General features: G+C 41.3%; 1 protein-coding gene across 1 annotated transcript; it reads right to left on the bottom strand.

Moving 5' to 3' along the window:
• Positions 1-1,050: 1,050 nt before the first annotated feature.
• Positions 1,051-11,355, bottom strand: CLEC1B (C-type lectin domain family 1 member B). The gene is made up of 6 exons (XM_045463891.1): positions 11,057-11,355; positions 10,357-10,455; positions 8,718-8,837; positions 8,398-8,549; positions 5,083-5,189; positions 1,051-3,034 (listed from the first exon to the last, which is right to left on the bottom strand). Exons 1-6 carry the CDS (start codon positions 11,241-11,243, stop codon positions 2,890-2,892), a joined length of 810 nt encoding a protein of 269 aa, XP_045319847.1. The 5' UTR covers positions 11,244-11,355; the 3' UTR covers positions 1,051-2,889.
• Positions 11,356-12,044: the final 689 nt, after the last annotated feature.

Raw genomic sequence — 12,044 nt, 5'->3', positions numbered from 1 at the left:
ACTGTTGGGGGAAGGATTAATGGACCCAAAAAAGGTGGTGAGATATACATTGGGATACTGTTATCACCCCTAGGCCTGAGGAGTTAAGGGGAGGGTGTTTGAACTCTATGACTTGTTTGAGAGGGGTCATGGCCTAAGATACCGAACTTACAGCCTTTCCTTTGCCAAACCATGTCATGGTAGGGAAGACCCAGGGACTGAATACCTTGACCACTGTCTCATTTCAACCTTTGATCACAGCTAGGACCTCCCAATAGCTAAATTAACTGGAAGCCAGGGGCAAGTTTCCCCAAATAATGCTGGTTATTTGAGTTCTGCCTCCCAAGACACAGGGTGGGGCCGAGAGGATCTCAAGAGGTAAAGGGAGACTATCCAGCAAATTCTCTGAATACTTCTAATGGTTTTCATGTGACTTGAGATTCTGATCTGAAAAACAATGTCACTTAACTCTGTAGCCTTTTTAATGTAGTGATTTCTATCTTGAAGAGAAGAAGAAGAAGCCATAAGCATACCAAACGTGCATTAAGACTAATGTCAGGAGCACAGGAACAGGAAGTTCAATGAGTTGTCATTAATTTCCAGGTGCGCTCACATTTTATCAGGACTAAATATCAAGCTTAGAAAGATCTAGTTTTCTGTAACACAGTATACGCTCTGATAAATTTCTTTAGGGGAAACATTGGGCTCTACCAATAAAGAATTAATAGGTTACTTGTATCGCTTTTGATGTTTTTAATCATACCACCTTTTACTGATTGTTCATGAGTTTCCAAGTAGTGTTTCAAAAGGCTTTTATGTGAATTATTTTGATTCTCAGAACAGCTCTATGAAACAGGCACTGTCATTAGCACAGTGCAACTTCGTTGTAAATTGAAGCACAGAGAAATCAAACTATTTACCAAAGTTCACTTGGGTAGTAAGTGGAAGTCAGTATTTGAAATTAGGTGCTCTGATCACAGAGCCTGTGCTATTAAAATCTGTGCTATTCTGATTTCATGTATAAGATTATTTTGATTTGAGGACCAGAAAAAAGAATCTTTGTAGGCACAGTTTGATTGGTTTACATTTTTTAATTGCATTTTTTCCGGGACCTAAGATATCATATTATTCTTTGAAATTTACTTGTACCATAGTGATGTATAAATATATGTGTTTGTTTTTTGTTTTTTTTTTTGTTTTTCCATTTGCGGGTGATAAAACACTAAAGTCCAGAGATATGGTTGATTTCTGGATGATTTTCTCAAATATTAGTTCCTATTCCATTTCTCTAAATCAACAAATAAAACAGTAACATAATGATACTCTGCCCCCAAGACCATAATTTCAAGACACTTGAAGTAGAAGCGAAACCTGAGGTATTTGTGTGATTTTTCCTGTCTCTCCAAAATCTGCTTGTTTATCGATAGTCTAAGAGAAGATAAAGATCCAAGGGTCTTTGGGTATTAGAGCACGAAGGTATAAAATAATACCTATTTGTTGAGTATTTATTACATGTTTGGTACTCTGCTCAATGTTGTATATATCATGTCAGATGATCCCATTACCTGTGAGTAAAGTAATAATATTAAAACCATTTCACACATGAGGAAACTGAGAGTAACTTACCAAAAGCCACACAGGGAGGAAGTTCTAATGTAGTTTTTCTCACAATGTATTAAAACCTACTTGTAGCAGAATCGAGCCGGAGTGCTTCTTGAAAGCACAGGACTCAGCGTCTTCTCAGCCTTCCAACTGAGAACCTTGAGTATTTGTGTTTGCACATCTGCGTGGTTTACCAAACCTCTCAGTTGAGATGTTTGAGAATCCCATTCACAAATTTTATTACCACCAATGTGAGAAGAAAGAGTGGCTTCAAGGAAGCTGTGGGAAAGAAATGCAATGTTTGCCTGTTATCCCGTGAAAGGGTGCCTCCCCACATATCTATAAATACTTCAGGAGTTATTCGGCAAAAACCAAGCATAGAACTGTCAGGAAGAGATAAAACATTTTTACTTGCCGTTTTGTCTACTTGCCTTGTTAAGGAAGCATTTTCTTATTTTTAAACCCCATCAGGCTTCTTGCCCAGAAACTTTTATTTTCCTTGCACAGAAAATTACAGAGGTTGAGTCTGACCAAAGCAGACTCAGAATCCAAATTGTAATTCTGTGATGTTTTACAGATTGTGGTGCTTTTCACGCGATGACAAGTGACTATTTTTTTGCTTCCCGTGAGCCACAAGGAGCCGTGCTTAATGCTGGGCATATAGGAAAGTCATGGTGTTTGCCTTCATGGAGTTATCGATACAGTTAGTACCCTGACCTTTTCTTAGGTTGTGCGAGCGTGAGATAATGGGTGCGATTCTATTTGAAGTGTATGAGAAAATGAACGTTAAAGGGGCCACACTACTATTTGGTCCATGGTTGTACTTTAGTTAAGGCATCATCTACATTGTTCTACGGAGTCCAAGTTCAATTTTCTTTCCACTACCTTATGTTGTCTTTCAAACGTAGATATCTTGCACAGCTTCGGTTGATGAAAGCCTAGCCGTTCTCATTCCAATTTAAAGTGTTTTTTTGTTTGCGTCTGAAGATGCAGTGAATCATACTGCGTTGACATAATTATGAGGAGAAGACAAGAAGAAAGAAAACCCATGGAAACAGAACAACTGAGAACAAATGATCAACTCACAGACTGGTTTCCGGATGTATAAAGAAGGGACTAAGTATCCCTTAGTATGAAGGGATAGATAAAGGAGGAATGAAGCGGGGTTGGTAGAAAAGATAATGTAAAGATGACTCCAAGGGGGATGAAGGGAAAAAATAAACAATTTTATGTCCAGGAAGTCCTTCATCCAGATCTGTCACTGTACAATCAAGCACCTGTCTGTGACATCCTTCCCATCTCTTTGCATTACAGGAGTGTGTCCACCTTTGTCATGCCTGCCTTCCTCTCACACATTAAGTAATGTTTGTCATTACAGAAGGTGGGGTAAATTTTCCCATTATAAAAATAGGCACAATTCATATTGTCTCCTCCATTTCCAGAAAGCTCAAACCTGTGAATGGAAAAGGGAGAATGAGTTCCCGTGAAAAACGATGTCAACAATCAACGATCAAACCCTGCGTGCAAGTATTTTGTGGCACAAAGTGGAAAAAAAAAGGAAACACACATTCAGATCATTGAGAAATTTTCACTCTGCTCGGGAGTCTAAAGTATGCACAGCTGAGGAGCTCCGTAGCGATTTCAAACAGCATCGATTAAGTAGTAAGTGAGCAGTAGGCACCATTAGAGTCCAGAGAAAGAGACAGATATGGATGGGATCTAAAACTATGGAGAAGGCTTTATCTTTTCATCTTTTCATAGAATAGCATGCTTTAGCTCTGTCTTGAAGGGAGGATAGGATTTAGATAAACAGAGAGGAGTTAGAAGAACCCCATAGGACAAGTAGCTGCACAAAATGGGAAGGAGCTCAAGAAAAAGTAAGTTGATCAGACATTTTTTTAAAATGAGGATTTATGTTACAAGCTAGCAGATATAAGGCTAAGCACACTCTACTGTGATTGCCTTACCTTGTCTTTATTCCCTGCCACACTGCTCGTGACAAGAGAACAAAGAATATATACATCTAATTGGTTTGCCAAACATCTGTAGGATACCTACCATGTGCCAAAGCTGTTTTATGTGCCGATGATAGAGTCAACAAGGACACGGTCCTTTCTATCAGGGAACTTACATTAAATATAAGAGGATATTGGTAAGGAGCCAACAAATAAAACATTTCAGAGAGTGGTAAGAGTTATGAAGAAATGAAACGATGTGATAACAGACTCGAGTGGATGTGGGGCTAATTTAGTTTCAGTAATTGAAGTTGACCTCATTGAGGAAGTGAGGTTTAAACAGACACGTGAGTCACAAGGGGGAGCCCACCATGGAGTTCCGGAGGTGGAACATTCCAGAAGAAAACAGTAAATCCAAAAGCCCTGAGACAACAAAACAGGTTGAGCTTGTTGAAAGCCCAGAGGGTTCACCCGTTTGCCTAGAGTATTGGGAATGAGGCAGAAAATGACAGGAGCTAAAGCTCAAGACCTATGAAGAAGTTTGCTTGTAACTGCAGTATCCTTTGCTCCTCCCCATAGTAAATACTTAGTATCTGTTGAATTAATTAATTGCAAATTTTAGTAACGATCAGACTGTACAAGTTTTAGTTATATGGTTTACACTTTAACTGGAAAGACAGAGTTTTGACATACAAAATGGGCAAAAATCTTGAGGTTGGAAACTGGAAAGCCATAGTAACTATTAATGCAATTGGCTCCTTTGCCCGGCTGGTCTGTAGAAGGATAGAGCCTTATGATATGAACATTGGAACCACCTTGTAAATGATGTGCCTGATTCTTGGAGAACCCTGGCGTGAAAGAGTAGGTAAAATGATGCTGAAAAGTCCAAATGAATCCTCAAAGTAATCACTTCCAACCACAAAACAACAAGAATGATAATTTTGTTCGAAAAATATGTGAAGAGAATCGGATCACGTTAAATACATTCGTACGCACACACACACATGCAAATATCACAACGGTAAATTTGAGGGTAGAAATGAATGGGGAAAAATATTGGAAGTAGAGGTTGGTTGTGACACAGATAAAGAGCAGAGGCATGGGAAAGTAAGGAAGGTAGAACTGTCTTATTACCCGTGGTCACTTATTAGGACTCAGGTGTCAGTGACTCAGCTACTGCTTATGTAGCACACAGAAGGGTACAGAGCCACCTCCCAACTTTCTTTTTTCATTTTTTTAATATTTATTTATTTTTGAGAGAGAGAGAGAGAGAGAGAGAAGGCACAAGTGGGGCAGGGGAAGAGAGAGACAGAGTCACGGATTCCGAAGCAGGCTCCAGGCTCTGAGCTGTCAGCACAGAGCCCGATGCGGGGCTCGAACTCGCAGACCGCGAGATCGTGACCTGAGCCCAAGTCCGACGCTCAAGCGATTGAGCCACCCAGGCGCCCCAAGCCACCTCCCAACTTTTAAGTAACTTGTCATCAAGAGAGCAAAGGTTCTCAGGAGTAAAATTTGCCAGTTGTATTCCAAAAGTCCAGTGACTTACACATCTTTGGAGGGCACTGAACCATCTTCCCACCTCCAGACCTCATTAGTGTTCTTGCGGGACAATCCAACCCAACGAATGAATCCAGTCCTAGACTTCATGTAGTCCTATTGCAAACACAAATAAATAGAACGGTCAGCACGCTTTCACAGGTCTTGTAATGACGTAAAGACAAAGCTTCTTGATAAGACCCTGAACAACAACAAATTAGATTACACGTCAATATTAATATTAATTATATTTGGTGTTTAGAATTGTGCCAAGTTCGCTTGTTCCAGAATGAAAAATTGCTTGTAGAATACAGGGAAAAAATGTTCACAAAAAGCAGATATTCTAACCTCCTCTGTGTTTATCTTTCACTGACAGAAGACTAGAGTCTATTATTACCACTTCAAATAGAGTACCAAATATGGCACTTAAATAAGATAATGGAAAACAACTGGAGAAGAAACATAAAAAAGAAATATATTGCTGGCGAAACTATTATTCCCTAGGTTTAACCTCTACTTGCTTTGGTTTCATCGCTTAGCTTAGTTTTGTAGTAGCCTACAAAATTTACATATGGAAGTATTAATTTGTTTCAGTTGATTGAGTAAAAGGGAGTTATATGAGGTCTTTCTCAGAGGGATTACAAACAGCATCTGCTTTAACTAATTTGCCTTCTTTTTTTTTTTTTAATGTTTATTTATTTATTTTGTGAGAGCGCACAAGCAGGGGAGGGGCAGAGAGAGGGAGACAGAGAATCTGAAGCAGGCTTCGAGCTGTCAGTGCAGAGCCTAACACGGGGCTCGAACCCATGAACTGAGCCGAAACCAGATGTTTAACCAACTGATCCATCCAGGCGCCCTCTAATTTACCTTTCTCTGCCTAGGAATGAACACTACCCACTATACGTTATGGGTCATTGCCTATTGCCCCGATTAGAATATAAGCTCCCCAAGGTTAGGGGCTTCTGGAAGTTTTGTTAACTGCGTAGGTTCAGATTCTGGACTAGTTTCAGTGCATATTTGTGGAATTGATGGATCAATCAATCAATCAATCAATCTACGGGTAACAAAATTAAAAGGAGTCAAATGTTCGTATACGCTCATACCTCTCAGAAAAAACAGGCGAGAATGCCTTCTTGACAAATAAAAAGTGACTTGAGCTTCTTGACAGATGTGAGACACAGACTGGCATTCCGTAAGAGATAGTGTCTGAAAGTCACCTTTAACCGCTTATTTTTTAAAGCTTCAGCCATAACTCACCTTTCTGTTAACCCCCTGTTCTTTTCGTTAAAATACACCCACATTGTATACTTCACTGTACAAAGTATAGTCCACCTGCCGTTCAACTATTCTTTGTTTCCCAAAAATGACATTGCTGGGGCGCCTGGGTGGCTCAGTCGGTTAAGTGGCCGACTTCGGCCCAGGTCATGATCTCGCGGTCCGTGAGTTTGAGCCCCGCGTCGGGCTCTGTGCTGACAGCTCAGAGCCTGGAGCCTGTTTCAGATTCTGTGTCTCCCTCTCTCTGACCCTCCCCTGTTCATGCTTTGTCTCTCTCTGTCTCAAAAATAAATAAACGCTAAAAAAAAAAAAAAAAATTAAAAAAAAAATGACATTGCTTCCTCTTTCATTCGTAAATCTCCAATCTGGCATCAGCTTAGGGTAGCAAGATTCAAGACATGTTTCCATGTCTCCCATTCATCTCTGGCTGTTGAAGTCGAGGTTTTCGGGCACTCTCTTCTTTTGCCAGATTGGAAAGAAAATTAATGTATTTATCCGAATGCCGTCTCTGAGTTTCAGTCCACAACACGAGTTAGTAGATGAAGCAGCAAGTTAGTAGATGAAACAGCACACACAAAGGAGCATGCGTGTCAGTGGAATGTTCTCCTCATGTCTGGTCCACTTCTGTGGACTCCAGCTCAGGAAAGTAGAAGTCAGTTTTACTGATCAACTATGGCAGTTTTGTAGACTATGACTGGCTTGAGCATTTGCATTTGGTTTGATCTCTGCACACAACCCAAGTCCTGATCTTGTATTCGAACTTATACTTGCGTTCATGTTTAATATACAGAATATGATACTTAACATAATAGAAGGTGTAGGATGAATACCATAAATACTTTATGCCTTTAAAAAAACGTTTCAGGGGCGCCTGGGTGACTCAGCCAGTGAAGCGCCTGACTCTTGGTTTTAACTCAGGTCATGATCATGTGTTCAAGCCCCACATCAGGCTCTGCATTGACAGAGTGGAGCCTGCTGGTGACGCTCTCTCTCCCTCTCTCACTGCCCCTCCCCTGCTAGCTCTCTCTCTTTCAATCTCTCTCTCTCTCTCAAAATATTTTTAAAAAATTAAAAAATGTTTTAATAAACGTATTGCTTAAAAAAATAAAAAAATAACCTATTATTTGGTGGAAGGGAGACTCTAAGGCGTGGTTTCTGGTTTGCTTCCAGGATTCACGAAGAAGAGAAAAGCTATACTAAATAATAAAGAGAGAGTGCATGAGTGGATGTGAACATAATTAGCTTGAAAATAGAGCCTTTGGGGAGCCTGGGTGGCTCAGTCGGTTGAGCGTCCGACTTTGGCTCAGGTCATGATCTCGCGATCTGTGAGTTCGAGCCCCGCCTCGGGCTCTGTGCTGACAGCTCAGAGCCTGGAGCCTGCTTCGGATTCTGTGTCTCCCTCTCTCTGCCCCTCCCCCACTCATGCTCTGTCTCTCTCTGTCAAAAATAAACATTAAAAAAAAAAAAAAAAGAAAATAGAGCCTTTGTTAGAAGCTGTCAAAGAGGAAAATGTGGAAGAGGCAAGGCGTTTTGCAGAAAAATTTCAACTGAAATCCTGTGTGTTTCGCAAATGAGATTGTTCCCACCCAACGGAAGAGCCTGTGAAAAGGTGGAGTTTGTATCACAGTTTGTTCAAGTTCAACTGTTCAGCAACTTAGCAGGACCCGGGGAGCCATGTACTACTGAGACGACATTGTTATTTATATTTTACAGTGATATTGAACTGCTGAGTTTCTTTATACTTTCAGATGCTTTTGTGAGTTAGTAAATGGAGTTAAGAAAGCTGAGAAAGCTTAAATGACTTGTCACAGGAGTAAGACCAAAATTCGAAGTCTCATTAGTTCATTTTCACACTTTTTACTCTCAGCTGTGGTCATTTCTACTGGGCTTGATAAGGTTCTCAGACTAGTACAAACTGTAAGACTCGAGAAACGTGTGTGTGTGTGCGCGCGTGTGTGTGTGCGCGCGCGTTGTGTGCATAAAATCAAATGCTTCACTTACAATTTTGCTCCGCATGACTCCAAAATATTTGACAGAAGAATCTCCTTACCAGGACTTTCTGGTTGGTGATCTTCAGCAAAGCGGCGTTCACGTTAACACAGTACTGCTTACTCTCTTCCCACGTCAAGTTGTGCCTGAAAAATCCATAGCAACTATCGCCGTAGTATCTCCAGTTTCGGTCACATGGGCTGCATTTATGGCCTTAAGGAGAAACCCAGCATAGGAATCTTTACTTTCTACTTTTCCTTTTTCCCTATATTCAATGCTTCTTGCAGATCTCCAGATTCCCTACGGATAACATCACAGAAATACTCAGGGGGGCGGGGGGGGGGGGAGGGGGAGAGGAAGAGGTTACAAAACCATACTTACTGACGCCGCTCTTTTGTTCGGATTGTTTTATTAAATACTGGCAGAACTGCTGTGCCAACCGGTGCAGAGTGCCTGAGAAATTTTTGTTCTCCACTTGTAGGTAGTTTCGCTCTGTGGCAGCTGGATGTAAACATTGGGTAATAATTTGTCATCAGGATAATAACGGTGATGCAGAGACCTTTCAATGAACTCTACTTTCAGTAGAATTGTCAAACTGAGTGGTTACTGGATACACATGAATAAGCGAGGACTGCAAAGGGTCTGGGAAAAAGGGGGGGGGGGGAAGGGGACCCAGAACAAATTAAGAACTGCGCAAAACTGACACCTGGTGGTCATCCAAAAGAAGTTGAGTTATATGAAGGAGATCATCGCAAAGAAAGAAAATGCCCTGATCAAATGAGGCGCATGTTTTGAGATTTCCTTGAATGCAGGTTGCTAAGCAGATTTCAAAAGTGGATGGCACGTTACTTTGTTTTTCACGTCATACCAAAATCTCTTTTGATTTAAAAAATACATTATTGATTTCTGGTTGTGCTCAAAATATTGTGATATTCGGGTGAATAAAAGATGGCACAGGAGGGGCGCCTGAGGGGCTCCATCGGTTGAGCTTCAGGCTTTGGCTCCGGTCATGATCTCATGGTCTGTGAGTTCGAGCCCCTTGCGTGGGACTCTGCTGTCAGTAGAGAGCCTGCTTCAGATCCTCTGTCCCCCTCTCTCTCCGCTCCTCCCCCACGCATTGTCTCTCTTTCTCAAAAATAAATAAAACATTTCAAAATACTTTTAACACTACTACTCACATTTTCCAAAAAAAAAAAAAAAAAAAAGATGACAAATGAAAGATTCTACAATATCTTATGAAAAATAAACAGGTACACAAACCAGCAACAGCTACATCATGGGCTTTTAGATTTATAAAAAGAAGGGCTTTTAGACTTATAAAAAGAAAAAAAATGATAATTTTTTGTGTGTGGGACACAAATTGTTTCTGACTGAAAATAAACACATTCATTAAACACAATGGGAAGGAGGGCTTTTAGGAAGAGGGACTAGAGGGAGCAAACTCTCAGGCAGGGAAACTGAGAAAGCCCCATGTTGGTCGGGGCGTGGGATATGCGAGACAGGGAGAAAAAAAACTTGGAAAGATCGTGGGGATCTAAACCGAGCGGGATCTCCAAGACCAGTTTAAAATTCTTGAAAAGGGGGCGCCTGGGTGGCTCAGTCGGTTGAGCGGCCGACTTCGGCTCAGGTCATGATCTTGCGGTCCGTGAGTTCGAGCCCCGCGTCGGGCTCTGTGCTGACAGCTCAGAGCCTGGAGCCTGTTTCAGATTCTGTGTCTCCCTCTCTCTCTGCCCCTCCCCAGTTCATGCTCTGTCTCTCCCTGTCTCAAAAATAAATAAAAACGTTAAAAAAATTTTTTTTAAATTCTTGAAAAGGATTGTAATTAATAAATCAGCAAAGTGATCGTAAACAGAAGGAAAACGTCGGAAGTCGAAATTGAGAATTTCTTGGCAGCCATGTAGAAGATGATTGAAATAGTAACAAGTAGACCCACGGTGACAATTTGGTTCAGGGGCATCCACCCGGACCCTCAGGTGTTGCTTTCGCCAGGTCAACTCTTTCCCAATGAGTCAATACTTACACATCATCCACAAAGCCACCAGCCCAATAACTAACCCCATGCACAAGGTCAGCAGAATCAAAGCCATCACACGCCACAAAGGTGAGGAAGCAGAGTCAACTGTGGGCACACAATAAAGATGTTAGGGGCGGGCTATGTGGCAGTGTCACCTCTGCCCTTGCTCTCTCAAGGTTATCTGAGTGATATAAACAGATTCATTGCCAAATGTTGCTAGTGTTCTTTTGGTGATCATCAATAGCGAGCATAACCCATTCCCCATGCCACGCACCCATCTTTTTCCAATGGATTTCGACTCTGAGTCAAAAACGACGATTAAAGGTTTTGTTTCTTGGTCTTCGTTGTGTTTTGTACCCACCCCCCTAAATGATGGCTTTTATAAGCCACAGCTGGAGAATCATACCCATTGGCTGACATCTTCGAAAATGAGGTTAGAAAACATTCTTTCCCTTTATCCGCTTGATTTTGATTCCTCCCAGCAAGAAACTGTGTAAACCTTAGGGTAACGTTCCCTGCTTTTATCTTCTATCGCTGATATTCTAAATAAGTCTGTCTGAGCCTATGTACGTATTAGTCAAATTCTGAAGAAAAGAAGGTCATCAGGAAAATGAAACTACACGTGCTACCCCTAGCAGAGAAGGGAAACTCCGACTGACCGATTTCAACAATTAATTTCCAAGTTGCTGGCTCCGGGCACTCTTACCTGAGGTGCGAGCCGGTTTTCGACCTTTAATATTTAAAGTGACATATCCGTCTTCATCCTGCATGGCTTCCCTTGGACTACGAGTGAGCTTAGGGTCCAATGACTTTGCAAACTTGTAATGTCCACTCTTAACGATTTCAGTGTTGGCGAGTCGATGATCCTCCTCTCTCTGGTAAGGAGGAGCCATAGGAGTTGGGGGACATGGTTGTTTTGTTTTGGTTGGGTTTGGGTTTGGGTTTTTTTTTTTTTTTTTTTTTTGGATATTTTTTCTTCCAGGAAGCCCTTTCCTAGCTGTTCAGAGATACAAGGACCTTGAATGTAAAAACACAAAAATAATAACTTGCCATGAAGGAGGAGATATGGCATTTGCTTCCTGTTTTCTTTATCTTCAGCCCTGAATGAAGGAACATCTCCTTACGTGTATCCTTTCAAAGAACAAAAGTTCATGCCTCATCTTTGCCTTAGTGGAGCCTAAATCATGTTGTTGAAATGAACCGCTTTGTGATGAAAATTTCCTGGGTAAAACACGAGCAGATACGTAGCCTCTTCCATGGTGAAGAGAAAGTCTAACATAATTTGATCTAATATGAGCTCTGTGAGATGTTTCAGGGTCTTGTGTTAGAGGGCAGCATTTCTAACTATAGCCTACAATTCATCCAAATGCGTGCATCTTCCGCAAATTATATTTTTCAAAACTTTGAGGACTCTGCAAGAAGCAGCCTTCATACTGCTTGGGTTTGGGCATCAGAGAAAACCCACCAAATAAAGTGAAATAAAGCCGAGTCGGGGATGTAGGCACTGTCTTTCAAAGGTTTTCACTTTAAAATGAATTTCCAGCAAGGGGCAAATCATCATGACGCGAAATTGTGTAATTACAGGTATGGTGGTACTTCGATGAAGAGCTGTTTGTGGAAGGGACAGGTTCCTAGTGCCCTGCACATCGGAGTGTGATATGTGTTTCCACGCATTTAACTGTATAAAATGGGTT

This window comes from Leopardus geoffroyi, chromosome B4, assembly GCF_018350155.1.
Source record: "Leopardus geoffroyi isolate Oge1 chromosome B4, O.geoffroyi_Oge1_pat1.0, whole genome shotgun sequence".
Taxonomy (NCBI): Eukaryota; Metazoa; Chordata; class Mammalia; order Carnivora; family Felidae; genus Leopardus; species Leopardus geoffroyi.
Note: the sequence above shows the minus strand (reverse complement) of the source record. Positions and strands in the feature narration are given on the sequence as shown.